At 41.1% G+C, this 27,696-nt stretch overlaps 2 protein-coding genes across 5 annotated transcripts in view; one reads left to right on the forward strand and one right to left on the reverse strand.

Moving 5' to 3' along the window:
- Positions 1-5,967, forward strand: part of ZRANB3 (zinc finger RANBP2-type containing 3) — a 40,463-nt gene extending 34,496 nt beyond the window's left edge. The window contains exons 16-21 of one of the 3 annotated variants that reach the window (XM_018911263.3): positions 468-569; positions 1,393-1,535; positions 2,894-3,025; positions 3,865-4,252; positions 4,671-4,802; positions 5,139-5,967. In XM_018911263.3, the coding sequence (XP_018766808.2) occupies positions 468-569; positions 1,393-1,535; positions 2,894-3,025; positions 3,865-4,252; positions 4,671-4,802; positions 5,139-5,237 (996 nt within the window). In that variant the 3' untranslated portion in view covers positions 5,238-5,967. Of the gene's footprint in view, positions 1-467; positions 570-1,392; positions 1,536-2,106; positions 2,199-2,782; positions 3,026-3,864; positions 4,253-4,670; positions 4,803-5,138 lie in introns of those variants that run through there. The other 2 variants (XM_030241299.2, XM_030241298.2) reach the window with 2 other exon arrangements.
- An 823-nt stretch (positions 5,968-6,790) lies between these two features.
- Positions 6,791-27,606, reverse strand: RAB3GAP1 (RAB3 GTPase activating protein catalytic subunit 1). Of its 2 annotated transcripts, XM_009087793.4 has the most exons (24): positions 27,475-27,606; positions 27,318-27,373; positions 26,408-26,483; positions 25,091-25,223; positions 24,777-24,855; positions 23,980-24,099; positions 23,242-23,407; positions 23,042-23,141; positions 21,448-21,529; positions 20,906-20,974; positions 20,242-20,315; positions 19,425-19,517; positions 17,830-17,999; positions 17,412-17,510; positions 16,930-17,102; positions 15,974-16,028; positions 15,330-15,683; positions 14,113-14,250; positions 12,651-12,878; positions 12,117-12,213; positions 11,924-12,027; positions 11,699-11,814; positions 10,667-10,769; positions 6,791-7,877 (listed from the first exon to the last, which is right to left on the reverse strand). In XM_009087793.4, exons 1-24 carry the CDS (start codon positions 27,490-27,492, stop codon positions 7,641-7,643), a joined length of 2,940 nt encoding a protein of 979 aa, XP_009086041.1. In that variant the 5' UTR covers positions 27,493-27,606; the 3' UTR covers positions 6,791-7,640. The 2 variants fall into 2 exon arrangements, 1 of the variants encoding a protein (XP_009086041.1); XR_007777974.1 differs by lacking the exons at positions 6,791-7,877; positions 10,667-10,769 and having other exon boundaries at positions 11,771-11,814; positions 12,130-12,213.
- Positions 27,607-27,696: the final 90 nt, after the last annotated feature.

The following is a 27,696-nucleotide window of genomic DNA, read 5'->3' on the forward strand; positions in this document are numbered from 1 at the left end:
ATCATCAGTAAGTTCCTTGGCTAGATGTACCCACTGGACAACTTATTCCTTTGAAAATTAAGTGGAGAACTTTTTCAGACATTACAAAGAAGTACGATAAACAATGTTCAAGAATTCTTATTTTAAATTGTAATGAAGTGACATTCTCATATCTCCAATCATTCATTTCCCTTAGAATTCAGTCAAGAGGATTGTAATTTCAGTTTAATATAAGGCAGTTTGTGTGTCTGAACTATCTGCAAGGAAAAATCAGATCTATTAAAAGTTAAAGTGTTCAGCCTTGTTACTTTTAGGTAGATTAATATGAATAACCGTCCTTGCATTTTTGCTGTTACCTCTGTGCCTTATTGTTAATTCTGAAAAAATTTGACCTTGAGAAACTAAATTTAGTAGGAAGGGAGGAGAATTCACTTGAAACAGATTACTTTTTACATTGCATCGGTAAACAAAACTGTTTGCTTGTCTAGGATGGTGAACCACTGAATCATAATTTCATTCCACTGGACATACAGCTGGATAACTGGGAAGATTTACCAGAGACTTTCCAGAACAAAAAAAATCGTGCATTGGTAAGAACAAGCTCTGCTGACACAGCAATATAATATTTAATGCAGAAGAAGATTACTTAACTTTTACAAAAGTAAATGCAGAATACTGCCAGGCCTTAGGATATAGGCACAGTTTCATCAAAGCAATCTTACAGATGTTGATGTGAATATTAATTATGGAATCTTTTACTTTGTCAAATTATTGTGCCTCCTGTTCACACTGCAGTAGAAGGAATTAACCAGGCATCATTTCATTTTTCATTTACAGGATTAGTTACTAACTTTCATAAGTCAACAAAATAACTTCTAAAGGTTCTGAATAAGAATGTTCTAGATTGTATCATAGCTGCAGGCCTGAGCAGGCCTCCACTCTCACTGTCCCTTTGGTCTACTAACAGTTTTCAAAGCACTGTCAGGCACAGCTCCACAGAGACATTCAGTTAATTTAGGAATAAAGATTCCATTCATAATGGGCTTTGAGAAGAACACTGCAAACACAAGTAATCAAGTAAGGAAATCCAGATTTAAACTGGATGGGAAATATTTTCTGCTTAACTTAAAATCTGATTTTCCAAACAGAAAACACTGATTCTTTCTGTAGGTTCTCCAGCAAGTTTGGAATTTAAATTTGTAGTGGGGATACCTGATAGAACCAGCTGTTGTGTGAAGCAGCTACTGAGTGGGTTCCACAGGTAGGGGGTGTGAAGAGTTACTTGAAAGCACCATCTCTGGTTGTAGCAGCTGTTTCCAGCCAGGGTAGAATGCATTCATCTATGGCACTGGTTTGCTGTAATTAGCTCTGTGCAAAGCCTGTCCTGCTACTGACTCTCATATTCTTTGCCAGATCCTGAGGTTTGTGAAAGAATGGACTCATCTAACAGCAATGAAACAGAAGATTGTCAGAAAAAGTGGTCAGATATTCTGTAGTCCCATTCATGCTGCAGAGGAGCTCTCTAAAAAGCAGTCGGGGGGCAGCAGCACAAAGAGGTATGTGGGGCTTGGTTTTAATTCCTCCTACTAATTACTGCAGAAAGCTTGATTAATTTAATGTGGCCTTCAGTGGAATGATGCTAAGTCTGAACTGGACATTCAGTGATTACTTGTCACAGTGACAGAGGCAGCCAGGCATGTTGATGACTCTGCTGGAAGTGTCTCCTTCCCTGCCCAGCACTGTGCCCCATTCAGCAGCTGCTCTGGCTCTGCTGCACTGCATGTTTCAACATCTGGAACTTGCCAGGTGTTTTAAAGGAAAAACCTGACCTCAGGGCCGCAACAGAAAAGTAAGGTCAAAGCACCTTGTTTCTCCCCACCTGCAAGCAGATATAAATCATTAAATCATTGCCATCAGTGAGCTAATGTTTTATTCATAATTCACAGCCAACTCAAACCCTTTCCAGTTCTTGTTTTTTCTTTAGGCAGTTCTGTTCTCTGTGAATGACATTTGTCAAAACTGTGGCTCTCTTTGCTGAGTGTCACTGAAAAGGGCTGGTGTTTGATCCTTGTTAAAACCTAAATGTACCTTTGATTCCCTTTCTTTTTCTGTTGTCTTCCTTGACAGACATTTGTAACCTCAGTGCTGTCATTGCTCTGCCCAGAACATGTCATGCAAACCATCTAAAACCTTCTTATTCCCTTCAATCCATACTGTTAAATTCCTCAGAGTGAATCTATTTTGGCTTTAGGTAAGAATGAAGTAAATAAATAGTTTGTAATTCCAGTAGTATCAGAAGCAGAGGGTAATAGGTGTTTGTTAACCTCTTGCCTGATTGTGCCCTTCCATGAAGTATAGAAAAAAATCTGTGAATGGTGTTAGAAAACCTACCAGGACCTACAGCAGCTGTGTAGGTTTTGGCAGATGTTCAGTTCAGAGATGTCCTCAGAAGAAGTTGTCTGAATAGTGGTTTCTGTGAAGCAGTTTTAACTAAGAGCAGTCGTGTTTTACAGGGTTTCACACGAAAATGAAGCAGGGAGATCAAACATAAGTAACAGAGCAAGGAGTCCTCCTGAGCTTGTAAAGCTTCCTGGATTATCCAGTGTCACTGAGACATCACCTAACTGAACCAAAATGCCTTTCAGGTTTCACTGGCAGGCAGTATCAAATTGCAGTCATTTTTAAATTGTTATACACAAACCAAGTTACCTGTTCACTGGTTAGAATTCACTTTTAGAAAAAGATATTTAATGTGGAAGTATATAAAGCATGTTTTCCCAAACTTTCTTCATTTCTCATCCAGAAAATGAGGAATGTTTGAAGAGAATGTGCTGTACCAATGTTGCTGCAGCCCAGAGTGCTGTTCCTCGAGGGAGGTTACCACCTTTGCTGACAGGATTTGTCACTCTCTCAGGTATGTGACCAGGGAGGATGTGGCAGCAGCCTCGCTCTCCAAGGCCAGCAGCAGCGGGGGCAGCGTTCGCCTCATCTCCAAAGAAATGGGGGCTTCTCTGGACAAAGGTGCTTCTCCTAAGTCATCCACAAAGTAGGTTTATTAATGCAATAGGATGATTAAGTTCTTTTGCCACATTTTTTTTTTAATGGTAGTAAAATTATTTGCTCTGTCTGCTTTGCTGAAGTACAGTAGTTAGATAAGAAACTTGCTGTAGTGCTAATGAGCTCTGTTTTATTCTTTTAACAATTTAGAATTCATCTGTTGTCTGCTGACAGAGCTGCTAATTAACTGAGTCTGACTAACATAAAACAAGAGAATAGTTATGTGATTCAGTTAGAGAAAAGAATGTTAGCTCAGCCCCTTTGTGAGGTCAACATCAAATTGAGGACACCGAATTTGCTCCTATTTTGCCTCAGAATTTAAAAAAAATGGGAACAATGAAGTGAAAATTTCAAACGAGAATTGCCCTTTTAAAAACTTTTTTAAACAAGCTCTGTGTATCCTACTTTGTTTTGAGTAGGAAATTTCATAGGCCGCCATGGAAATTGTAAAGAGAAACCAGGATCTTTCCTTTGACTTTATTACTTCTGTTAAAGAGGGGGCTGAAACATTTTACTTTTCTGTGTGTACATGTTTGATGGAAATCACCATGTCTTTATAAATACAGCATTATTTCAGCTAATGATTGAGTAAGATGTGCAGAAGAAAAATTGCCTTGTTATATTGCCAAATTTTGTTTAAATGGAAATGTAAACCAAGTAAAGGCTTTGCACTGTGCAGGTATCAATCTGAGCAAGGTATTATTTAAGCTAAAATGATTTTTCAGAACATGAAAGATATCTAATTGAAATACTCAGTGCATAAACCCCCCATGAACTGGACTGCTGAATATCATTTATCCAGAGCTGTACTTTGTTCTCTGCCATCAGATTGCTTCCAGAAACTGGGAATGATCCCTCAGCCCTTCCTCCAGGGCAGACTGATGCCGGAGGCGCCTCCCTGTGCAAAGGGTATCTGCAGGCCCTGGACGAGAAGGGGACCCCGCTGTGTCTGAGCTGCCAGCAGCCAACAGCTCAGCCCCCGCCTGGCTGCCCAGCCTGGGACACGCGCTTCTGCTGCCACACCTGCCAGGAGGACTTCTCCATCCGCTCCAGCCAGAGCTACCTGCGCTCCAAGGTGTTCCAGGTCGAGCACGGCGTGTGCCAGTGCTGCCAGCACAACGCCCAGGAGCTTTTCCTCAGCGTCAGGGATGCCCCCAGGAGCCAAAGGAAGCAGCTTCTGGAGAGCTCTTGGATGTCTCACCTTCCCCTTGGGCAGGTGATGGTTCTGGGGTTTCAGCAGTAACAGCTGGTCTGAGTACAGAGACAGCCAAAAATTTTCTTACAGATTTAAGACAGAAACATAACCTAGCACCAACCACAGAACAAGAAAAAACAAGTCCTTAGAAACAATCAAATTAACTAAATCCCACTGTCTTCTAACACCTCTAAAAGGCACAGGCATCAGAGCTCTGATTCTGTAGGGAGGTGCATGTACAGCCAGGGCTGGCTGAAAACATGCCAACTGCTTAAGAGTTGTTGCTTGTCCAGTGGGAGTAACTAAAAAATGCCAAGGCTGGCTTTCCTTATCTTGATGAAGACTGTAGCTAGCTGCTTCCCAGAATTTCGTTGTTCCTACAGTAGGATGTCCGTGTAGTTGAGTGTCTCACCCCTGGCCTGTCCTTTGTGTGCTGCAGCTGAATGAGATGATCAGGAGCCCGGCGGAGGGGCAGTTCTGGCAGGTGGATCACATCCAGCCCGTGTACAGCGGAGGAGGACAGTGCTCCCTGGAGAACCTTCAGACCCTGTGCACAGCCTGCCACAGGGAGGTCAGTGTGTGGAGCCAGGAATCCTGGCCCTCTCCCAGGGGAACAGCAGGGGGAAACTGCACTTAGGCTCCTCCTCAGCCCTGCTCCCTCCTGCTGCAGAACCCCAGTGCTCACAGCCTCTCTCTCCCCTACAGCCAAGGTGGAAAGGCAGCATTAAACTATTACAATGACTGTTTCCTCTGGATTTGGGAAAATGTTGCTTTAATAAACATTTGCCTTTCATCATGCTGTCTACTGCAAAGACAGACTGGAGTTTAACTGTGGGCTAATGCTTTCTGCTGGACATGTTTCCAAGTATCAATACTCACTGAACCAACCTGTCTCTCTCTTTTGCAGAGAACTGCAAAACAGGCCAAGGAAAGAAGCCAGCTGAAGAGAAGGTCTTTAGCTACAAAGTATGCCTGTGATATCACCAAATTTTTGGTGAAGAAGTAAAATGCACTGTACATTCAGGTACATTGGAACAATGAAACCAATATAGTTAATGTTTTCCTCTTGCACTGATTTTACAGAAATTGCTGATATCATGCTGTTGGTAGAGAGAAGAAAATAAGGAATTAAACCAAAGAAATTATCTGTAACATCCATCTGATCATCATGTTTTTTAATGGCCCTGGTTTAAAGCTAAATTTCTGTGTAGAACTTTAATGCCATTTTGAAGCATTATGGTTTCCTCTTGCAGGGTAGTTAGGGCTGCAAGAATTTAAGGAAGTTCTGTTGAACCTGCTGGTGGTATTACAGGGTTCAATTGTATTGGGAACTTCATAGACCTAGAAGATGTCTTAGTTTTAATTCTTTTTGTTACTCACATACCAAAACCACAGAATAAAATGCAGTGATTATGACAAAAACTAGCACAAATGATTTGTTTCCTCTAGCGCTGCTCACCCACAGAAGGCTAACTCCTGGCATGGGCCTGACTTAAAGGATTTTGGCATTTAGAATTGATGTCAGTTGAATTCTGGTTTTATTTAAACCAGCTTGTATTGAAATGTTACTCAGGATAGGAAACATTAAATATTAGCAATTATCTCATCAAAGGTCGTTTCTGGGAAATGCTACAGTCAAATTCTCCTTAATGAGATTGCAGAGATACTGGTAATTTTGGACTGCTTACCTGGCTTGCTTTACAGTTACTTTAAATAAATACAGTTATTTCTCCTGATGATTTTTTTTAATGCTCTGTCTCTCCTCCCTCCGGATGCTGAGCTGTAAGCTCATAAAGCAGAGCTGTGCACAACACAGTGCAGGCCTGAAATTTCAACTACAGCAACCTAAAATAAGCTGAATTATCCTTCTGAGAAAAATCTTTGAAATTGTAACTCTTGAACAGAGACAAAGACTGTTTAAGACAAGGCAGTTGCATGAGTGCACTATTTCCTACAGTCAGACTAACAGGCCTTTAGCTGTGTTGATGATGTTTGTGGTGTCTGAGTATGATAAAGGAATCACCTCTTCAGCACTTTCAATGTCCAGGCAGGAATAGCCTGATAGCCAAGGAGAGAGTCTTTCAAGTTTCTGCAGCCTTTACAAAAGGCCACACTGCAGTCTAATATTTCATGAGAGAGGAGGAAACCAGAAGTATTGGGGAAAAAGCTGAACCTAAATTTTACTTACCAGTAAATCAGGAATTGTTTGGTGTAATTAATTTTAAAGAAGCCACACAGTTAAAGAGCAGACACAGGTCTTTATCATACTTACCCTGATGTCTGAAGAAACACACAAACAGCCTGGAAAACAAGGTCTGTGACAAGATTTTACCTTGTTAACTCTTCTTCATCCTGAAAAAATTTATTTCTACTTCATAGAACTTTATGTGAGGAAAAAAGACTCTGATCCCTGTTCCCTCAAATAAGTTTTAGGGTAACTAACACCTGGGATCCTGCTACTACCAGCAGAACTCAACTCTCTGTACTCAGTGTAGTCACAATGTCCTTCCTGAATCAGAGCATGCAAGGAGGGCACGGAAAAGCATGGGAATACCGAGAGCCAACAGTACGTTCATATTTATTGAGTAATGTCCACAATACTGTAGCTGTTTGTACATTTGTAAAGTAATGCTGATCTGCTGATTCTCATTCAAACAGATGAAGGTCACTGTACAGCAACATTGGCACAGGTGGGGTGAGGGGCCAGAGGTGACAGAGCTGTCCCCCCCTCTCCCATTGATGACAGGGAGTGCAGACAAATACCTGGGGAAACACCAGTGAGTTGCTCACAGTGAAACACCTCCGGGGTGTCATTTACATCCAGCTTTGGCCCTTGCACCAAGGGAAGGATAGAAAGTATCCCAACTCCTCAGTGATCCACTGCAGGCTGTCAGTAAGACTCACTGTCCACTTAGTTCTGTCTAGAAGTGACGAGATCTGGACAACCAGGAGAGTTTAGCACAAACTAGAGTATGAACTGTACACTTTAAATAAAAATAAGGATATTTCAGAAACACTTGAAATAGTGATTAACCAAAAAATACTGGGCTCTGTGATTATGATTAGTAATAAATATAAATTACTTAATGTTTTTATATATATCAATTTAAGTAGACTAATGTCACTTGATAAAGTCTGATCCTGAAGAGTAAAGCAGCACATTCTGCATGAATTTCAACATGAATATTTGCACACAGCCCATTCAGGTCCGTAATTAAGCTAATGCAAGGAAAGGAAATATGCTCCCTTTGGACAGAGAGTTTGAAACCACTCCTGAAGCCATTCCACACCTTGGAGATGAGTTGCTCCAGCCACTTGTCGGACGGCCAGTCCAAGTCCTTGGGAAGCAGCGCTCTGGCTGCAGCGCACGCCAGTCCCTCTCTAGCAGCGAGTCCCGGCCCAGGCCGTGTCAGAAGAAGGTGGTGTCCGCAGAGAAGGCCCCCGCCAGCCGGAAATCCTCGCGGGTCAGCACGCTGTACATGCGCTGCGGTAGCGCCTTGGAGTAGGGGGCGGGCCGGGGCACCGAGGTGCGCAGGATCACCTCCCGGCCCGTGGGCGGGGGGAACTCCGACTGCACCCCCTGCCTGCGCTCCTCCTGCGAGCCCGAGCGCCGCAGCTCCTCCTCCAGCGGTGGCACGGCGGGGACCTGCGACAGAGCACAGGGACAGGGCAGGCTGCTGCCTCACACTGGGATTCAGAAAGCTGCTCTCAGAGGAAGATTAGAAATAGGGAACACAGCTAGAGGCTTTATGTGTACACAGCAATGCACTAATGGGATGCTAGGAAATAAAGCGAACATAACCAGATGGAAGAACCCTCGTGTGGATGGTGAAGCTCTGCCCAGCTGAAGTTCTGATGTGGCAGTGTGAAGCAAGGGTTGTGACTGGAGGAAATGGCCCCTCCTCAGACAGGGCGCTGTCCTCAGCTCCCTGCAGCTACAGGAGGCCAAGGCAGCCTCCACTTCAAAGTCATCAGTGCTACTACTGCAGTCCTGACAGTCACCTGCCTTTCGGACTCCAACACTACTGCAGGATGGGCTTTTCATGGCCAGAGAGCCTTGCTGAAATCCCTCTGCTGCACAATCTCAACGGCTGTTCATTGTCTGAGAACCAGGCGGCACCAACACTGACACCTGGATACTGGAAGAAGAGCTGGCATGCCAAATCAACATTCCCTAATTACATATTCCTATGGATGCACTCCCATCAACACCCTAATAGGGTCCTTCCTAATTAAAGCATGTACAACTCCACACTGGCACCATCCCTGAGGTGTGGCAGAAGCCACTGGCTGCCCCTTGTGGTCCCTTGCTGCTGCCCCTCTGCTCCCAGCCCTCTCCCAGGAGCAGGGGGGCCAGCCCTGCTTGGCTCTGCAGGCTGTGCCACAGAACCCACCAGGGACTCGTGCCAGTGTTCCCACAAGAACAGCTCGAGGAAACCAACAGAGAGGATCTTCCCTGTGCTACACTTCACACTGTTACCCTGCTTCTTTCCCAAATATCTATGTCCAGAAAGTTCCACAGCTTCAGGAAGCACTAGTGGTTGGGAATGCAGCATCCAGCTAATTGTTCACCACCACCTCCCCCCACAACATCAACAAACAAACAGTGGTGGCAACAAAGAATATAAAGGCATGGCCACACATTTCAGCATCAGAAAACACCAATACTCACTTGAATAAAGGTTTTTTGTTTCGTTTGGTTTTTTTGAGAGGGTTTTTTAAGGGTTGTTTTTTTTTTTTAACATTTCTCTCTCTTTTCACTATGCATTATTAGGCTCTAAAATAAAGTGTGAATGCAGAAAAACCATTCTGGAAACACAAAGTTACTTTTATGCTCAACATGTGAACACCAGTATGAACGAAATCTGGCTGCTGCACTATATCCACCAGAAGGGTTCAGCTCTATGCAGAGAAGATGAGAGGGAAAGGAGGGACAAAGTTGGTTACCTCATCAGAAGATTCAGTCAGCTTGGAAAGGGATGAGAAAAGAACCAGTGATGAAAGACAGAAACAAAGGCAAGTCAGAGGTGACTTACAAGAGGTTAGGAGGAGACTGTAGGTTTAAGAGACATCATGCACTCCAAGAACATGCACTGGCTATCAGAATTTTCCTGAGAAAACTCAAGAACAGAACACATTATACACAGCTCAGAGAGGAGTCCAGGTTCAAAAGGTAATGAACAAGGAACTCATTTCACTTCTATTTACCAAACAGCTCTCTACTGAAATAACTCGTGGCAGGTTAAACACAAAGTGGGGTTTGTAGCAAGTTGGTTCCTGTCCCACTAAGAAACCTTAATTAACACTGACCAGCTACTAGTGGGAAATACCTGTAATCCTGCTTTAGTTAGTGACGTTTCAGAACAAAGCCCTAGAAATTTGTGCACATGTACTCAGTCAGATTTGAAACCCCACTGCCTCTTAAAAGAGGCAAGTACACATGTGTGCATCACTTACAGGGCACAGTCTTGAGCTTTAAAGGGTAAGGGTGGCTGGTTAGCAGGTTCAGGTTTGCAAACACAATTTTCCTAGAGACTGGAAGAATAAAAGAAGTGTCCTGATTTTCATTCCTCAGATTAACCATGGTCTGTTTTCAGAATGGTCCTTTTTATGCCAAGTTGCAAAATACAGATAATTACAAAAGCATCGATCCCTTCAAAGTGTGTAACACCCAATCACAACATTTTTACAGCAATTATTTCCAAATGGGATTTCATGCTGGTACCTTGTTATTACCACTGCAGTTAAATTTGAGTTAGAAAATCTGATGCTATAAACAGGTGTAATTCTAATAGAAACTGAAGGCTGACTGCAGTCCATGAGGTTTGGAAATCAGTACTTTCAAACTAATTATTCCAAAGACTGCTTAAGAGGCAACATTTATATCAATATCAGCAAGGGAAGGGTCTCCAGAAAACAGATGCAACACTGGCAATAGGTCAACTGAATGCAGAAACTGAAAAAGAACTGAAACTTCCTACGCATGCTCGTTTCCACAGAAAAAATCTCAACTTTTCCAAGCATAAGCCTCAGTTTAAGAAGTTACTCCTTCCAAAATATGGATTATTATGACCTTTTTCTCTACATTCCTCTGTGAAACAGTTAACACTTGACCTTGCTGTGATAAAGCAGAAATTTGTCTTGCTTTAATAGCATTACTGATGATACTATTTGCAGTAAATAAAGCATTACTGACACCTCTATCTACCCAGCTGGCTTCAACTATTGAACATCCTAGCTCACTCACTCTTCTTTGGTCTTGCAAGGTTCTGTTACTGCCAAAATCATGTTGAACATCACAGAAAACACCTCAAGCACATATATGACAGTACATGCAGATATGCAGACAAAACACACTGGCACCATATGGTAACTCATTGGCCCATTCTGGTTAAATCAGGAGTGTCTGCAGCACAACCCAGAGCTCTCTCTTACCCTCTGAGCATTCACAAACAGCTTGTGAATGATGCTGCCAGCAGGTCCTCTTCCTGCACCAACAACTGACACTTCTGGCTGCTCCAGGAGACTGTTTACAAATCTGATGGAACAAATGATTGAAAAGGAAAAAGGAATGGTTAATCCTCGGCCAGATCCAGTGTGCTGACTTAAACAAGCTGTTTCCTGTGCCAAGGACTTCACCAAACATCATTTGCTCAGAGTGAGAACTGGCAGATTCTTTTGCTTTTCTATTCTGAAAGTTTAACGAAAAAATTCCCTCAGTTACCTAAGAATGAAGCCCAGGCTCCTAAAGCTGATGTATAAAATCAAAAGGAAAGCTTCCATGGTGCTGGCCATGCAGAAGTATTCACAATGTGACAATTTTCTTTAGCACACAGACATTGCTTTGGTCAGACACCACATCTGAACTCCCAACATATATGGACAAATGTCATCTCTCCCTCCCAGCACAGCAGCAAGAAGTTAACTTGGGTTTTATAACATATTAGTCATCTTGAGCAGCAAGTAAATAACCTGACAGCAGGTAGTGATGCAAGGGAACATTCCTTGTCACTTTCCATTCAGAGCTCTCTGTGATGTTTCACATCAGCGAGGAGACAAGAATAAGAAAACAATTGTGGAAGGGGCTATTTCAATCCATAATATTTATAAAAAATACTAAATTTCTAGTCCTAATTTTAGGTAAGGTAACAGAGTTCATCAAATATATCTTTTATATACACCAAAAAAAAGTCCCCAGTACTGTCAGGATAAAACCAAATTCTATTAAAAAAAACCTGGATCAAATGTCTCCAAAGAGATGCTTAATTGGAGGAGCACTGAGGGTACCCACACACATCACCTCTAGACAGTCTAGTGACAAGGATACCCAAATATGATTCCTAAGTATTTTATTGTCACCATTGTCCTAAGTATAAACAAGGGCATCGGAGGAAAAACAAAACAATACAGTGAAAAATAAGAATTCAAAAAAAAAACCAAAAAAAACCACCAAAAACTACAAGTCACCTTTGTAGATCTCCTTTCTCCTCTTCATTTTCACATTTCTCTACCCCAAATTTTGCTTTGAGAGACCTTGCCCTGGCAATGATGGCTTCCACACTCATAATCTGAGCGATGATTTCCTGCAAGAGTTTAATAAAAGGGAAAATAAAAAAGATGTTCTTTTAACATTGCCAAGAGCAGTGCAAAAGTCAATCAGGTTTTCAGCCCCAGCCACTACAAAAGCCTTACTTCCAACTTCTTGTCCTCTGGACTGGGAAACCGTAGCACTTTGCTGGAATGGGATATTATCTGCTTAATAATCTTCTTAACTGAGGATATATCTTCTACTGCTTCTATTATTAAGAAAGAAACAAAGTAGTAATTATTGACTGCATCACTGTTCCCCCTTAAATATCTTAATAATTTATTAAACATTATTTACCTTCCTCCTTTACCTTGAGTACAGCTGCATGGATGATGCAAGGCAGGAGATGCCTTGCAAGGTCAGCTGGTTTCTGAACTGCAAGGTAATGAAGTACCTGCAACATTAGAAAATTTAATGTTTTAGTGATCAAAACTACTTCCCAAAGATAAGGTTACCTTGGAAAGATGACATCACAAGAATGGAACACCACTGTACGACTTAAGAGGCAGTTTTACATGAATCTTCCCAACAGGTTGGAATGAAACTAAAAATAACTGCATTAGGAAACTACAATGTTCCTAACACATATGCAGGTTATTTACTAATAATTCAAAGAAATACCTAAGTAACATTGCATACTTTTAGGTACTTCAAACACCCTCCTGTACAGCAGCAGGAATTTCCAATCAACCCTAAGCCATGCACTAAACAGTCCAGTAACTCCAAGGATACAGTGCAAGGGCCTGTCAGTGTTTAAATGCTTCAGGGGGAGGAAGGGAGGGATGCACGGAGCATCATAGCCCAGACTGGCACCAGCCCCAGAGCTTTCACCTTCTCAGCCTCCCTGGTGTCATCAAAAAGCCTCTTCTGCCTCCGTGCTGGGACTGGCTTTGCTGTCTCCCAGGCCTCCACCCACATGTTGCTGGGAATCTTCATCCGGGCACTCAGCTCGCCCCTAATGACTTTATTCCCCTTCTCATCAATCACTTCCTCCTCGATGTAGTCCCGAGGTGAGTACCACCTCACAAAATCCTCCAGACAACAGCCAGGATTAGCTGCCTGCAGGGAGTAGAGGACAGAAAATTTGTTCCTGAAAAATCCTATAAACACATGACAGCATAGGTAGGAGGGCAATATGGTTTAGTGGGTAGAACACAGAATAAGAGACAAAACTAAGGAAATTCTTTTGTCCACAGCCAACAAATTGTACAGTAGGACAGAAGGAATAAAGCATAAACCAAGACAATGGAAGGGGTAAAACCCACATCAGCAGCAACAATAAAAAAAAATCACCTTCTCATCACCTACTATATGTACATTCATCACATTTATCAGTTATTTCAGGCAAGCTCAAAATTATACTGTTAAGATTCTACCTGGCACCTGCCACAGGCAATAAATAGGAATTTTCACTAAGCTTATCCCATTAAAGACTGAAAGAATGAGTGGGCTGCCTAAGTATGCTTTCAACACTGACTTTCCATCTTTTAACACTCGAATGAAAAAAATTCACCATTTCTTCTTTTAAAAAGGAACTTTAAAGAAGTTCCTTTTTAAAAAGCCTTCATTTTTCATAGATGCAATATGACCAGAGCTAACTACATCTATAGGTCCAGAACATAAAAGGAATCCAAATTTTCTATTTGATGTACCTATAAAGAGTGTACTTGTGCTTCCAATTATAGTTCTCTATTTTTACTTTAAGATTTTAGATTACTTGCATCATATAAATAAAATTTGTACCTATATTTAATATGCCATGAGTCCCTATTAATAAAGTGATCACTGTTATATTATAAATACTCTAACTGTACAGCACATTATATCCTTTTACCATAAACACTGCAATAATTAAAAAGATATATATGGCTGTTTCATTACAAAATCTCCAATCTTTTTAGTGTTGAGCTCCTGTGATGACAGCAGTGGATGTGCTCTTAGCTCCCTCTGCAGAGCTCAGATAGGAAATGAAACCCGAAACCAGTTAGTCCAGTCCCAACCTAATGAATGTCTGTTTTAATTCACAACTGAGAAATTGCATGTTTGATGTGTTTTTTCCTTTCCCACAGACATTGTGTAAATTTACTGGGACCTTACAGAGTAACAGATCACATCCTCGTACATTTTGAAATGTGCCAATAGTTTTCCCAAAAGGTTTTTATTTTCAACTTGAAACTAACTGGAAACTGTTTTATGGACAAAAAAAACCTTAGAAACCTTCAGAACTGTCCAACACAATCAAGAGGGACAGCTGCATTAAGAAGAAAGCAATCTAATTTCACAGCAGTGCTACCTTGAAGGACTCCATGTCAGAGAGCAGGCAGGCGCTCTGCATGCGCGCCCGCAGGTGAGCGCCCTCCGCCGACGTCCCCAGCTTGGCCAGCACCTCCGACTGCTCCTCCAGCAGGTCCTCGGTCATGGGGGCTGGCTCCTGAGACAGGGAAACACACAGGGTTACTGACAGCCCCTCCTGGAATCAGCCTAGGCCAAGGGAGGAGAAGCAGGAAGCTCCTTCTCACTCCAAGTTCATTCTGCTTCCTTTGTACTCAGAGGAAATTATCACAACTTTCTACTGCCTCAACAGTTCAGCCTCAAATTGTGCATCTGAGGAAGACACTAACAAAGAAACTAAACAGAAAATATAACCTGGGAATGAGGTACAAATATAAGAATATATTGCTAAAATGCCAAAATCCTGGAAATGTTTGACTGGTACAATTTTGCTGAGATGGATGAAAATCTACCCAAAGCAATGCAGAATCTTTGCTGACAGTACTGTCAGCACATAACTAATTGAGAACATTTTCCCTGCCTACTCTCTGCTCATATGTTTTTCCCAAGCAAAGCAACACTAATTAGAAATAATTTCTCTCAGGAGAATGAAAACCACTGTATTCTTCATGCATGGCTGATTTCAAACTACTTTCTGTGACAGCACCACTTCCTATTTCATCCCTGGTCACTCTGCAGGAAAGGCTGTTGATGTCAGGTAACATTTCTAGTTGTTTGATGATAAACCTGCTGTAGAGAATGGCACCAAACCTAATGTCTATGGCCTTTTATATGTGAGCTGAGAAATTATGAAAAAACCAAATACATCAGCATAACTGATCCAGTACCGTGCAAAGTCAGGCAGAAATCTCTGTGGTGCAAGGACCATAGCAGTTCCTATTTTATAGGAAAGAAAGTAAGGAGGGGATGGAAGATGCCTCAAGAAGTGGAAATAAAAAGAACCCCAAATTTAAGCTAGGCAAGGAAGTTTAATTCTTGTTTAAAAATATTGTTTGGAGTGAAATTTGGTACGGACACACTCTCAAAACAGAAAGTGTGAGATTAGCAGCCTCTTTCAGTTTTAAAGATCAAAAAACAAGGTATTAGGTCAAAAACAATCAGCAATTTTAACAACAGACAAGGCTGTAACCTGCAAACTGCTTGCAGTTTCACAATCCCAGGTATGAGGCACGTTCTGTGTGTTCTACTGCACATCTGGCTCAGCTCCTGCTCCCTCACCTGTGTTATGGGAACATAGAGAGGCTCTCCTGGATGCAGCAGCATCAGTTTTCCATGTGGGTGCAAACGACCTTCAGGTTTTAAGTTTACAGACTCTTTTGCTCCTTTCTTGCCATTTTCCTGTCCATTTCCTTTAAGATCTTCTGTGTCACTGAGACATTCAAAAAACTCCTCTTCACTGTCACTCCATGAGTCCCAAGACTTGCCAAATTCTTTTTCTTTGTCAGGGTTATCTCCAGAGTGGTCTCCTCCTTTGGCACCATCACCAGAAGCACCACCAGGTGAACGATCAGACATGCTCCCCCTTTTCCCCTCATCTCTTGCTTTCTTCCTTTCAATGCAACAATTTAGCATCTAATTTAACAAGTTAAAGGAACAAAAAAAAAATTGTTCAGCAATTATTTCCCTTATGGAGACTATCATACAGAAAAACCTGAAGAGCCACTGAAAAAGTCTTACAATTCTAAAAGATAACAATTCCACTGAACTTGTTGCTGTAACAAAATTTTTCTCAAGAAATGAATTCCACACCCAGAAAACACAAGCACAACTAAATCTACAAAAACTACATATTTAGCTAATCATTACTACAGTTTTGACAGTTTCCTTAGGAGAAAAATCGTTCTTAAATTTGGGATATTTACCTGAAGTTTCTGGTGCAGTAAACAACATCTCAGATCTGGAGAGCCATTAGCTAATCTAACAAAAGGCAGAAGTGTAACCATTATCAATTATAAAGTTGCATCTTTCACACACATGTGGTCTTAAATCACATGAAATCTAGAAGAGGGACAAATACCCATATTGAACCCACCCCCACCATTTCAACTACACAGCTCTTCTATTGTCTCAGCAGACAAGCCCAGAACTTAAATTACATGTATTTCCCAGAGGTGATTTCAGGAGCTCAGAGATCACTCACACTAGTGTGAAACACTGAATTCCTGGTCAGTTTTCCAGCTGGAAGTTGGAAAGGTAACTGTTTTCAAACAGGAATTAAGCATCCTTGACTGTACTTTTAAAACTGCAATGATACAGTGGAGTCATTGCTATACGTTTCAGCTTCTATTTTATCTGCTAGTGTAACCATTTCAAACTACAAATGTAGTACATTAAACTGTTAATATGCCAGTCTGTCACATTAACAAAAAACCCAAACCCCAACCAAAATACCACAACCCTAAAAGCAGGGTATGTTATTGCTCTACCTCACTTTGAGAGAGCCCCTGGTTTGGTCTGCCCCAAGCTCTGCTGTATCAGACAGAACCTGGAAGGGCTGGAAAGAACCTGAAAAGGCCATTGCACCAGCAGGACCATGGAACAGCTCCCTTAGAAGACAGGTGAAACTACACCACAGTAAGATTTTTTTTCCCCACCCTCATTCACACAGTGGAGTGAATGTCTAAGTTGAGCTTCCCTGGGCATGCTGGTCCTTAGTCCCTGCCCTTTCTTGCATTAAGGAAGTAGAGTAATAAAAACAGAGATAGCATTTGCAATTTAAAATAACCCCAAAACTGTATGTTTCAAAGTCACAGTGACCCCACTCAGCTCCTGGAACAAAGAACATTTTCTATGACCAAGGAACAACAACAAGTCTCACCCTGGAATAAGGTAGTTGTTCTCCCATCTGTAACGCATTTCCAGCACAAACTCTTGCCAAAGATGTGCCACTCCTTTGACTCCTCCATGGTAGAAGTTTATCATACAAAGACATAAAGCTAATTTGTATGTCAGACTGTCAGATGGAGCAGACTTAAACTGGCTGAAGAGATTCTAGGGAAGAAAGAAAAGAAAGCAAGAAATACAAAAACAATGGCATTGTTTTCCAAAACCATGTGAGCCCTTTCCTATTTGTAAGCGTAAGTGGCTAAGCAACATTTTAAGTTTAGAAGATACCAAAAAGGAAGAAAAAAGCAATTAGAAGGAAAAAGAAATCATCACTACTTCTACCCAAAGATTACACAAAGGTAAATTCATATTTCCAAAAGCTAAATATTACGAGATGTAGGACAAGCATAACGAAGTCTATATAAACACACACTCAAAATTGCTTTCTCTCTTGTGTCACTCAACAAAACTTACATAATCTTCACTCTCTGGAGGAGGATTGTTTCCTGCTGAAGTGCTGGCTCTGTTTTCAAATACCTCTGCAAGTTTGTCAGCAGCATCAGGAAATAAGAACTGGAAAAAAAAAAAAAAATTAAACCTTCCATCAGTATGGTTTTCCTTCTTTTTCCACTTTCTCCATAAAGTTACTTCTATCTTCATACCAGCAATCCCTATAATTAAAATTGTTAGCAGAGTTCAGAGATCAGTTTTAGCCCACTTATAGTACACAGACTTGTAACAACTTGGGCTGTTCCAAGAAGCTGATAAATGCAATTCAAGCACTGGAACTGACAGCAGATATCTTTAAATCTGCCACAGGCTCTAAAGCAAATGCATCAGTGTATGAAGTCCATGTGCTCTCTGAGTCCATGTGCAGGGACAGCTCACTCACCAGGAGAATGGTGTTGAGCACATCATTGTTCAGAGGAGACTCATCCACACCTCTGTGCTTGCGGATCTTCTTTTTGGCACTGTGAACCATATTTGTGACTGATAATTTGGGGATTGGGACTGGTGCTGGCTCCGTGAGCTTTGACAGCGCGTGGGTGATATCAGCAACCTCTAGCAAATAAAATAAAAGCAATTAGAACAAAAGAAAATAAAATCCCAAGCACTAGAACATGTCTTTTCAAGAGTTCACCTGTCTTAATCAGCCTATTTATCTTGTATTAATATTTAGCCCCTTGTGAACCAGAGGTACACCTCTGCTGCCAGGTTCCATGCCTGACATTCACTGTTCTTAGCAAATACAGGCAGCAGAAGGAGGTCACAAATGAGTCACAGACTGTCCTTGATTTAATACACCCAATGAAGTCTAGACTGAGCTGGCTGCAAGCAGTGCCTGCTGTAGCAGCATTGCTCTTGCAGTTACCAACAGAATATGCCAAAAGCCTGGTGGAGACTCAGTACTTAAACCTTGATTATACATCATACCAATAAACACACTGCAGGTAACAAAGACTGCTCCAGCACACAGTAAAGCTTTAGATAAATATTAAATAAATCCTGTATTAATCACTAACCTCAGATAGTGTAAGCACAATTCTATTATAGAGTCCTCAGGCAAACTTCTCAAATCAAAAGACTGTGTTTTTTTCAGACCTGCTGCTGGTAAACTCTAGAACGTTTCTTACAATAAGCTGAATTAATATTGTTATAAAGACAGCTGACAAATTAAAGTGACTAATTAGGAGCAGCCTGAAAAAGCCCATCCTGGCAAGCCCAGAGCTAAGAAGGGCTAAAGGAACTGTATGTTAAACACTCAGTAATACACACCCTCCTCAGTCTAACACCTTTTTAAGCTCACTAGCAAGCTCCCTCTTCAAAACTAAGATCAAGTATAACCAAAGAAAATACATTGATACAGGCCATACTTGGAGGGAAGAACAAGTGACAAGTAGCAGGAAGGAAGGGAATTTTCACTATATACATCAAGAAAAGCCAAAGAGAGGGACAGAGACATCAAAACTATGGCAGTATTTACACAGTTGGGATAAAGCCTGACTTGCTGGTCAGATAATTTGGGAAGTTTTAATTTTATTTTTTCCTTAAAAGTCCTTAAAATGGAGAGGATGAGAGCAAAGCCTTTCAAACAGATTGAAGACTCTTTAAACTGACTGTTCACATGTACTACAGAGTACAACAAAAAGGAGAAAAAAGTGGAAAAAGCAAAAATACATAAAACTATAGAGACAAATCTGATGTGTCCTATAACCAACTCTTGTATATTCTAGTAAAATTTTAAGCTTTTCTATTCTTGTAAAAAGAAACAGACACAACATTAACAGAAGCAATTGTCCCTCTGGGGCTCTGGGAACTAAACTTGTCTAGAATTCATGAGAAATTTCACCATGAAGCCCTGGCCAGAAAATTCCCAGGAGTATGTGTAAGAGTTATAAATACCAGTCAAGACAAGGGTACGGGGAAGGTAACTAACACAAAACTATTAAATACAAGTAACCCAAATCAAGTGGATTTTAGTTTTACCTTTTCCTTCCTCATCAAATGCAGACCTTCCAAGTATCTCATCAGTTGACTCCTTCCGACGGCAAAGCTTGAAGAACTCAGTAAGGAAGTCACCTGGTAGAGGAACAAAGCTCCTGAACTCAGCCAAAAATCTCTGAGCAATGAGCCAACACTCTAAATTACGCCCCAAGGACAGTAATTTTTATATTGTCTTCTGAAAGAACATCTGAATTTGTTCTGAAGCACAAATATCTTGTGCACAAAATCCACATAATTAAATTATCTGAAGCACAAAAACCACATAATTAAAGCTTAAGTAAATGTACACCCAGGCAGCTGTTGGCTACCTCCCCAGAGCACAGCTCTGCCTGCAGTTTAATTCACCCAAAACAGGATAAAACTTGGAAAGTTTTGAAGCCCTTTTCCCCATAAGGTTAAAGACAAGGACAGAGAGAGGAGTACAGCTCTCCAGAAGTATTAATCCTCCCTGTCAGAAAGGTTGGTTGAACTAAGGAGATGGATACATGCAAAACACAATAAAATGGGAATATTCTAGGAAATCTAAATTTTCACAGAACACAGAGAAAACTCTTATTCTCTGGAAACTGGTGAAATAAGAATAGCAATGAATTTCACCATACACAGAGACAGAATAAACTACAACAGGAACTTATGTATTTGCAAAGTGTGTTCTTGAAAAAGAAACCCAAAACACTCTTCACTCAAAAAAATGAAGTGAGCAAACAGGCCGTCAGGTAATCAACTCAACCCTAACTTCATAACTTGGTAGTTTTAGTTTAAAAGCTGCAAGAGAAGACAGGAAATTCTGATGTCTTACCCAACAGACACTGAGGGTTATCTGCTTTTCTAACTCTCACAGACCACTGGGGTGCTTGAAGGGGATCCAGGTCGCTTGGGAAATAAGAAAAAGAAAAAAGAAGAAAAAGAAAAGAAAAAAGAAAACCAAATGCCATTGTAAGTATTGGAACGATGAGTACCAAATTCTCAATAAATGTCATGTCATAACCAGTGAGGTCACCACGTTACATAGGAGAACATGACAAGCAAGAGTCCCTATTCTATGTGTGTGCATGACATGAACAAGAACTTCTTCCTCTTTAGCAGAAAACCTGGATGACAGTTTCTGGGAGAGGGGCATCAAGCAGTGAATTGCTTTTACCTTTCATGATCCCATCTTTTCCAAGAAATCTAACCCATCTTTTCCAAGAAATATGTGATACACAAAATTTTCAAGTCTAACATGGGAATATGTTCAAAACCAGGGGTTTGAGTTCTGTTGAGATTACAACACAATAATATTTTCTCACAGAAATGCATTGCAAAAGGTGCTTTCCCAAATTAGATATTCTATCAGCTGACATTAGCATTCCTCAAAAGGGGTTCTTTTTCACATGTGAAGCCACACAATGTTTGAGATGACACTAAAATGGAGCAGTGAGCAAAAAAAGCACACTTATTTGCAACTCAGACAAGATACTTACGAATAAACATCATTGTCAACAATTATCCCTTCTGCAAGGTGAGGCCATGTTGTAGCTAAATGCAGTTCACTGAAACAAAACAAGATTTCAATCTCTCAGTGATATCAGAAAGTTTTCCCTCCACCACAGTTCATGTTTTGAAAGGTACTTGTGATAGTTCATATTTGATTCCCTCTTTGCTCTCCAGTAAGTTTTCTCACTGCATACATGAGAGCAAGCCCAACCCTTGAACAAAAGCACATAATTTATAAGGTTTATCTTGAGGAATATTTCAAGATAATAATTTCAGAGATAAAAGGGGTACTGCAGCAGTTTATTCTAAAAGCCACATGAGCTTGAACTCTGAATATCATCAGACAATTTTACAAATGGCCTTATTTGCTATTAAATCCTTACCCATCACAGATGTCTCTGATGCACCTGAATAATTAAGTAGCTGTTGGACATGCTAAGTGGCAGGTAGGCAAAGCTAAGATCTGAAATAATACCTTTAAATCCTCCTTAAGGAAGTTATAAAACAGTTTTCTGAATTCTTCTCTTACCTAATAGGATCTTCACAGGCACCAAATGGTAACTTCCCAAATTCCAGGCCTCCAACTTCGCCCCCAACTAGAGCATCTATATCTGGAGAAAAATCAACAATCAACACATTTTCCATAAAGAATTTGTGGAACATTTGAAGCAGCATATCACCTTCATTTCACTGCAAAGACTGTAACTTGGCAGGATGACTAGAGAAGAGCTGAGCAGCCAAGGTGACTGAGCTAGGAGAACACAATCCTGACATACAAAGTAATTGCTTCCAACAGAAACTGAACCAGGACATTCAAAGGGACAGATACAATTCTTGTAATTCATGTTGAGGGAAGGTTATTCCCTTCATACAGGCAATGATGAGAGCTATAAAGACAGCCCTAAAGCCCAATGTTGGCACAAGAACAGACACAAAAGTGCCATAAAAATGCTTGGGCAGGAAATCAGTTCCAAGCAGAGAAGGGAGACTCTGGAAGAGCAACTCCACAGAGTGAAAAACCAGCTACTTTTAAAAGTTGACAATTTTATCAAAAGAGGACTTAATCAAATAATCTTGGGGATTCCCTGTAGTCCCAGGCACTTTGAGATGCCTCCCAGCACCCTCAGGCACTTTCCATGTTATTGCCTTCAAATACATAAATCAAAACCAGACAGCCTCCACTGAACAAAAATTAAAGTGGGCAATAATAATAATGTACTGTAATGTCATTATAATAATGCTGTTACAGCATCTGATCTGCAATTTTAACTGCATCTGGCAAACTGTTTACAAACAAAACAAGTGAGGGATTAGCACAGATGAAGTATCTGGACAACTTAATTACATAATTCCTTCTGCAGAGAAGATAAAAGACATTTTAAATTCTTTGGTTTTATTTGAGAACAGCTAATTGAGTGATGGTATATAATCTTCCCAGTGAACATAAAACCACAACTGAATGTAGCAGTAGCAGTAAAACAGATGCTATCCATCTCCAGTTTCTGCAACAAACTTTGACACCCTTAACCACAACACTGCTACTAAATGAGCGGAAGTTATACAAACTGCTCCAATCAAGAAATATGATCAGAGTGATGCAACTCATCCACAACAAACCTGAGATCCTGACTTAGTGAATAACTACAGCAAGGCAGAGAGACTACAGAAAATACATTTTGTCTGCAGAAACAATAAAAAGATAAAATCTGTGGAATTCATTTCCCAAGTTCTTTAGGTAAACTTGGTCAACCAAAGAGGAACTATCATTTAAAACAGCACTGATTTTCTCTCTAATAAGCAGAACTCTCTTTAAACATATGTTCAACATACATTCCTTAGCTACAGAGCACAGAATCAACCTCACTCCACACTTCTTTAAAACACAGGAATTTGATTACTGTACTTTTTTAAGCAAAGAAAAGCCAAACAATTAGATAACCAAGACCACATGAGTTCTGTCTCTCCAAATGTACCCTAAATACCTCAAGCTTGTTACGTAAAACTGTTACCAAGTCAAGAAAAGAACTTGGGCATTTTAACTGCTCCACCACCTTGTACAAATTTTTTTTTAGCCTTGACTGGTTGTCTGAAAATGAGTTATTCTGAGGACACAAGTCTCCTACCTGGTGGCTGCTGTGGCCAGAAGTACTGCTGCCAGTCCTGGAGCACAAAGGTAAGGCGAATAGCCATGCTAACTGGAGGCAGAGGCGTTAAAGGGCAGCCCTTCAAAATACCAGAGAACAAGTCCAATGTAAAGAGCAAATCCTCTCAAACGCTCTAGGGGCTGAACATAAATTATACATAGCATCAGTTTTATACTTACAATCTTGGTTTTGAAGATGTCCAGCAGCCCTGAGAGATGGGTGTACTGGCTGGGCACCTTGCGCAGATGAACCATCTCAAAGTCCGTGCGCACGCCCGGGCCCTGGCACTCCCCCACGTACATCCGGCGCCACTTGTGATGGATCTGCACGAACAGTGGCACCTGACTGCACAACAGGAATACTGCAGATCATTCAAGGGTCCTGCTGCCTTGTAGTCTCTAAAACTAGCTGAATATTCTGGCATCATTTCATCATTTCATCCTTCTCTTACATAAACACACGTTGAAACACTTCCCAGGAGTCGCAGAAAATCACTGTTAATGTCATGAAACACAATGCCCAACAAATTGCCGTTCCATAATCACAGCCCACTTCATGACTTCATTTACCTCATTTTCAGTCTATATAATTTTTGAGGAAGATTAGGAAGTTACTGTTACTACACACAGGGAAGAAATCCTCTTGCAAAAGTAATGTCTTATAAATTACATATTATTCCTAAAACTTCTAATAGCTTTTAACAGCCCTAAAGATTTTTAAACAATAATGAAAATAAACAAAACATTGATTCAATCTTTACATATGGGGATTTCTTCAACCCTTCTCTAACAATATTACAGTACAAATAAACAAAAACCTCTGAACGTATTTTGCTAACAATTTAATATCTTTTCCTCACCATTGCAGTATGCTGGAGTTTTACCTGGACAGGTAAAAAGGTTTATGCTTTCACCTACCAGCCAGTGTTGCCCAGTGCAATGGAAATGGAACTCAGCAAGAGGTTGCACTTGGATTCACTAACAACAGCATCGTTATTCGCAGCCGGAGCAATAACCACAAACTCACGTAAGCCGTACCTGAGAGACAAAGAGAAAAAAGCACATTTCTAGTCCCTGGCAAGCCAGCAGAAACACGATTTTTAAAAAATATTGTGACCTGGAGAACTCAATTGCCACCAACAGATTGTGAAATCTGTTAATTTGATGCATGTACCTCTTCATTTTTAGAGAGGTCAAGAACTGAGTGGGTATGGAGTGCTTCAGATCCTGAACTCACAAGCCCCCGGAGTGTAACAGCATTCCAACACTGTAATGTGTTTGACTGGGAGGACTGTCAGGTCTAGCAGTCCTGAGGTTTTCCAGTTTATGTTCATAATGACTGAAACTGCTTATACATAAAACCAATCTCTCCAGAATAAATCCTATTATGTGCTCAGATTTGCATTTGTAAGAATGTAATTTTGTTTGTTAAAGTGGTGCAGCTTTCCTTTTTAAGAATGTACCTAAATATTACATATATAAAAGCCTGGTTAATATATGAAATTAAGACAAATATTTTGGGGGGGTGGGGGTGGAACCAAATGAAAGATAGGCCCACTACAGCAGGCTTTTTTTGCATTTCTTTCTTGTGTCTAGTACAAAGAAACATTTTACTTAAGCTTTAACTTTTAATTGGAGAAACAAATATACAACTGATTGTGCCAGATTATCCAGCTGCTATGCTCATTTGCAGTAGAGATGAGAGGCACACATACCATCTCACCAGACAGTGGGCTCGAGGAGGAAAATCATTGTTCATGCACAGCAAGTCCTGCATTGGCAGAGGAAGGGCATCTGTGACAAAAAATGATACATGATCAATGTATCATCACATCCATCCAGCTCACTTCCAATTGCCTTGTATTAGCACTGTGTGAATGCAAAGCAAACTAAAAGCAGAAATGTCAGATCACACTCATCAGACCTCAGAAAATCCCACACAGACACAAATCAGCACACTGTGGACTCCACATTCTGACACTGTCTTCTGGCATTATCCTTACAACTGTGGAAGGGAACTATCAGGTACCTTCTCCCAGCTCTTCTTTCCCATCTTTGTCACTGGGTTCTTGTACAAGATAATGATGGGTAACTGAGAATTTGAAGTCTGCAAATGAAATTTCATCTGATTTCTCTTCCCATGTTCCTGTGGTAAATATCCCCTGCATATAAAAAAAGAAGATAGAATCTCATAAATTTAGGTTAACATTCATTAGTCTTTAAAAGTCTTTAAAATTAAAAGTCTTTCATATATTGCCTATGTGATCAATAATGTTGATTCACATTTTTCTACTGCCTAATGGCTGAGCATGATTTAATTTAAATAATCAATTCTCAAAGCTCTTCATTATAAAGGTAGCTGGCTGCTAAAATCCATGTTGCCAATAATCATGTTCAACTGTACATCTGAAGATAGGCACCCTCAACTTTGCACAGAGACAGAAGTTTCCCACCTGCAATTTTATCTATATCTAAACCGTTCTGTGCAAATATGACCTTGATATTTACCTTCACCAACCAATGATTATTTTTATCTACAACTTACAAAACTTGTGCAAGAATAATTAATTTTTAAACAAAAATACAGCATGGGAATGTCTAAAAAAATCAGAACCACTGCTCCTACTAAAAGCAACTTGGACAATCCTTTGATCTTACCGGGTGTTAGGAAGAGAGCTCTGGTCTAGAAAAGAAGATATGTAGGAATACAGGGACAGCTAAGGTGCAGTTCATTAGACAACATAAGTTTTATTCCAAATACTCTATACCTGACTAGAATGAAAAGCAGCAAGATTCTGCTGGAAACACAGCAGCCATTCCACACAAACCAGCTGAGTTTATCTGCATTACTATGCAGAAGAGCTCAGCAATTTCCTCTGCATTTCACAGGACTGAGAAAGCATCACAAAGGCTCTAATTAGACTCTGAAAAAATCTTTCCCATCTATGATACACACTGAGTCACAAGTAGCACTGTGCAAACCTCAGCCATAAATACAAGAGGTGTGACAAAGGCACAAGGCAGGACAAAAAGATTCCTTGAGTATTTAGAGCAGCTTCAAGCAGAAGCTTGATGTTTTCAGATTCAAACTTAGAATTTAAAAAAAATCTCTAAGCACTACAGGAAGATACATCTTTGTTAGGGAAAAACCCTGTTTGGCAGATGACCCAGCAATGAATTTACAGTAATTGTTTGTCAAATTGACACTTCTACAAGTGAAATTCCCTAATAAAGTCATTATCTGCCACACCTAAGAAAACAACAATTGATTAAATACATGTGTGCATTATTGTATTACTAATTAGCAATTCAAATTCTACAGGAAAATTCAGAAGCAGTAACTGACCTTCTCTAGAGGTTTGCCTGAAGAAATCCCAATAAGTTTCCAGTCATTCAATACTTCTTCTATTTTTGAAATAAATCTATTAGGAGGGAAAAGGCATTAATATTTGCTAAACAGTAAACCTGATTCAGCTGCTGTTCTGCTATGGAATTCCTTGGAAAAGCCCAAAGAACAAACATCACAAGTATCACAGTAAAGCTAGAAAAACTGCTTCTTTGTACACTAAACAGTCTTCCAATGCTTAAACTTCACATAACAGTTACTTTTAGCTATGAGCGTCTTTTGACTGTTTTAAGAATCTCAACTTTTCTGAAAGAAAAGACGTTATGTACTGCAGCGCATAACATCTGCAGCACATAACTCCTGCTTCATTAATAACAGATAGATAAGCATTTAAGACATAATTGTCACTAAATTCAGATTTAAAGTGCAGCACTTTAAATCTCTTCTCTCCTGTCATAAACGTTATCATTATTGGAAAAAGCATTTAAAAAACAATACATACACAGTGCAAGAGTGTTCTTCGTCTTAAATTTCTTCGTACATTGTTCTACTAACTTTTAAAGGCTTCAGCTATGAGATGACTGTCTTAAAAGTCAGACACCTACTTAGAAAACACACAAGCCTTCTGAATGTATATTCTAATCCCCTGCAAACAGGTATTAAACCGGACCTTTCACTAAGTTCAGAAACAGCTCGACTAGAGCCTCTTAACCCGCTCCCTGGCCCCGGCCTCAGCCTAACGCGGAACAGCCGGGAAGGGCTCCGGGAAGGGCTCCGGGAAGGCCTCCGGGTGCTCCCGGCCAGGGGAGCGGCCGCGCCGCGGGGTCCGGCTCCCGGCAGCAGCGGCCGGGCCGCGCTCGACGGAGCCCCCGGGCACCCCGCGCCGAGTGAGGGGCGCGGCAGCACCTACCTCTCCCACTCGGACGCGGTGGTGAAGTCCGTGATCTCGAACACCTCCGACTCGGGCTGCGGGGAGAGAGCGGGAGAGGTGGTGAGCAGAGAGAGCAGGGGGAGACAGAGGGAGAGTGGGAAACACGGAGCGAGCGGGAGGAGCGGAACACACTCACTTCGCTGTCCGCCGCCATCTTGCGCCGCTGCCGGCACCCCCCCAGCGGCGGAGGCTGCCGGGAACGTGGCGGAGGGCGGCGCCTCGTCAGAGTCTGAACCTCCCTCACTGCCCGGCGGCGGCCCTGGGCTCCTTCGCAGCTCAGTTTCCCCTCAGTGTATTTCTCACTCGCTCCGCCCGGAGGGGCTCCCGTCTCCCTGGGCTCCGCACGCCGTGTCTCTCT

This window comes from Serinus canaria, chromosome 7, assembly GCF_022539315.1.
Source record: "Serinus canaria isolate serCan28SL12 chromosome 7, serCan2020, whole genome shotgun sequence".
Taxonomy (NCBI): Eukaryota; Metazoa; Chordata; class Aves; order Passeriformes; family Fringillidae; genus Serinus; species Serinus canaria.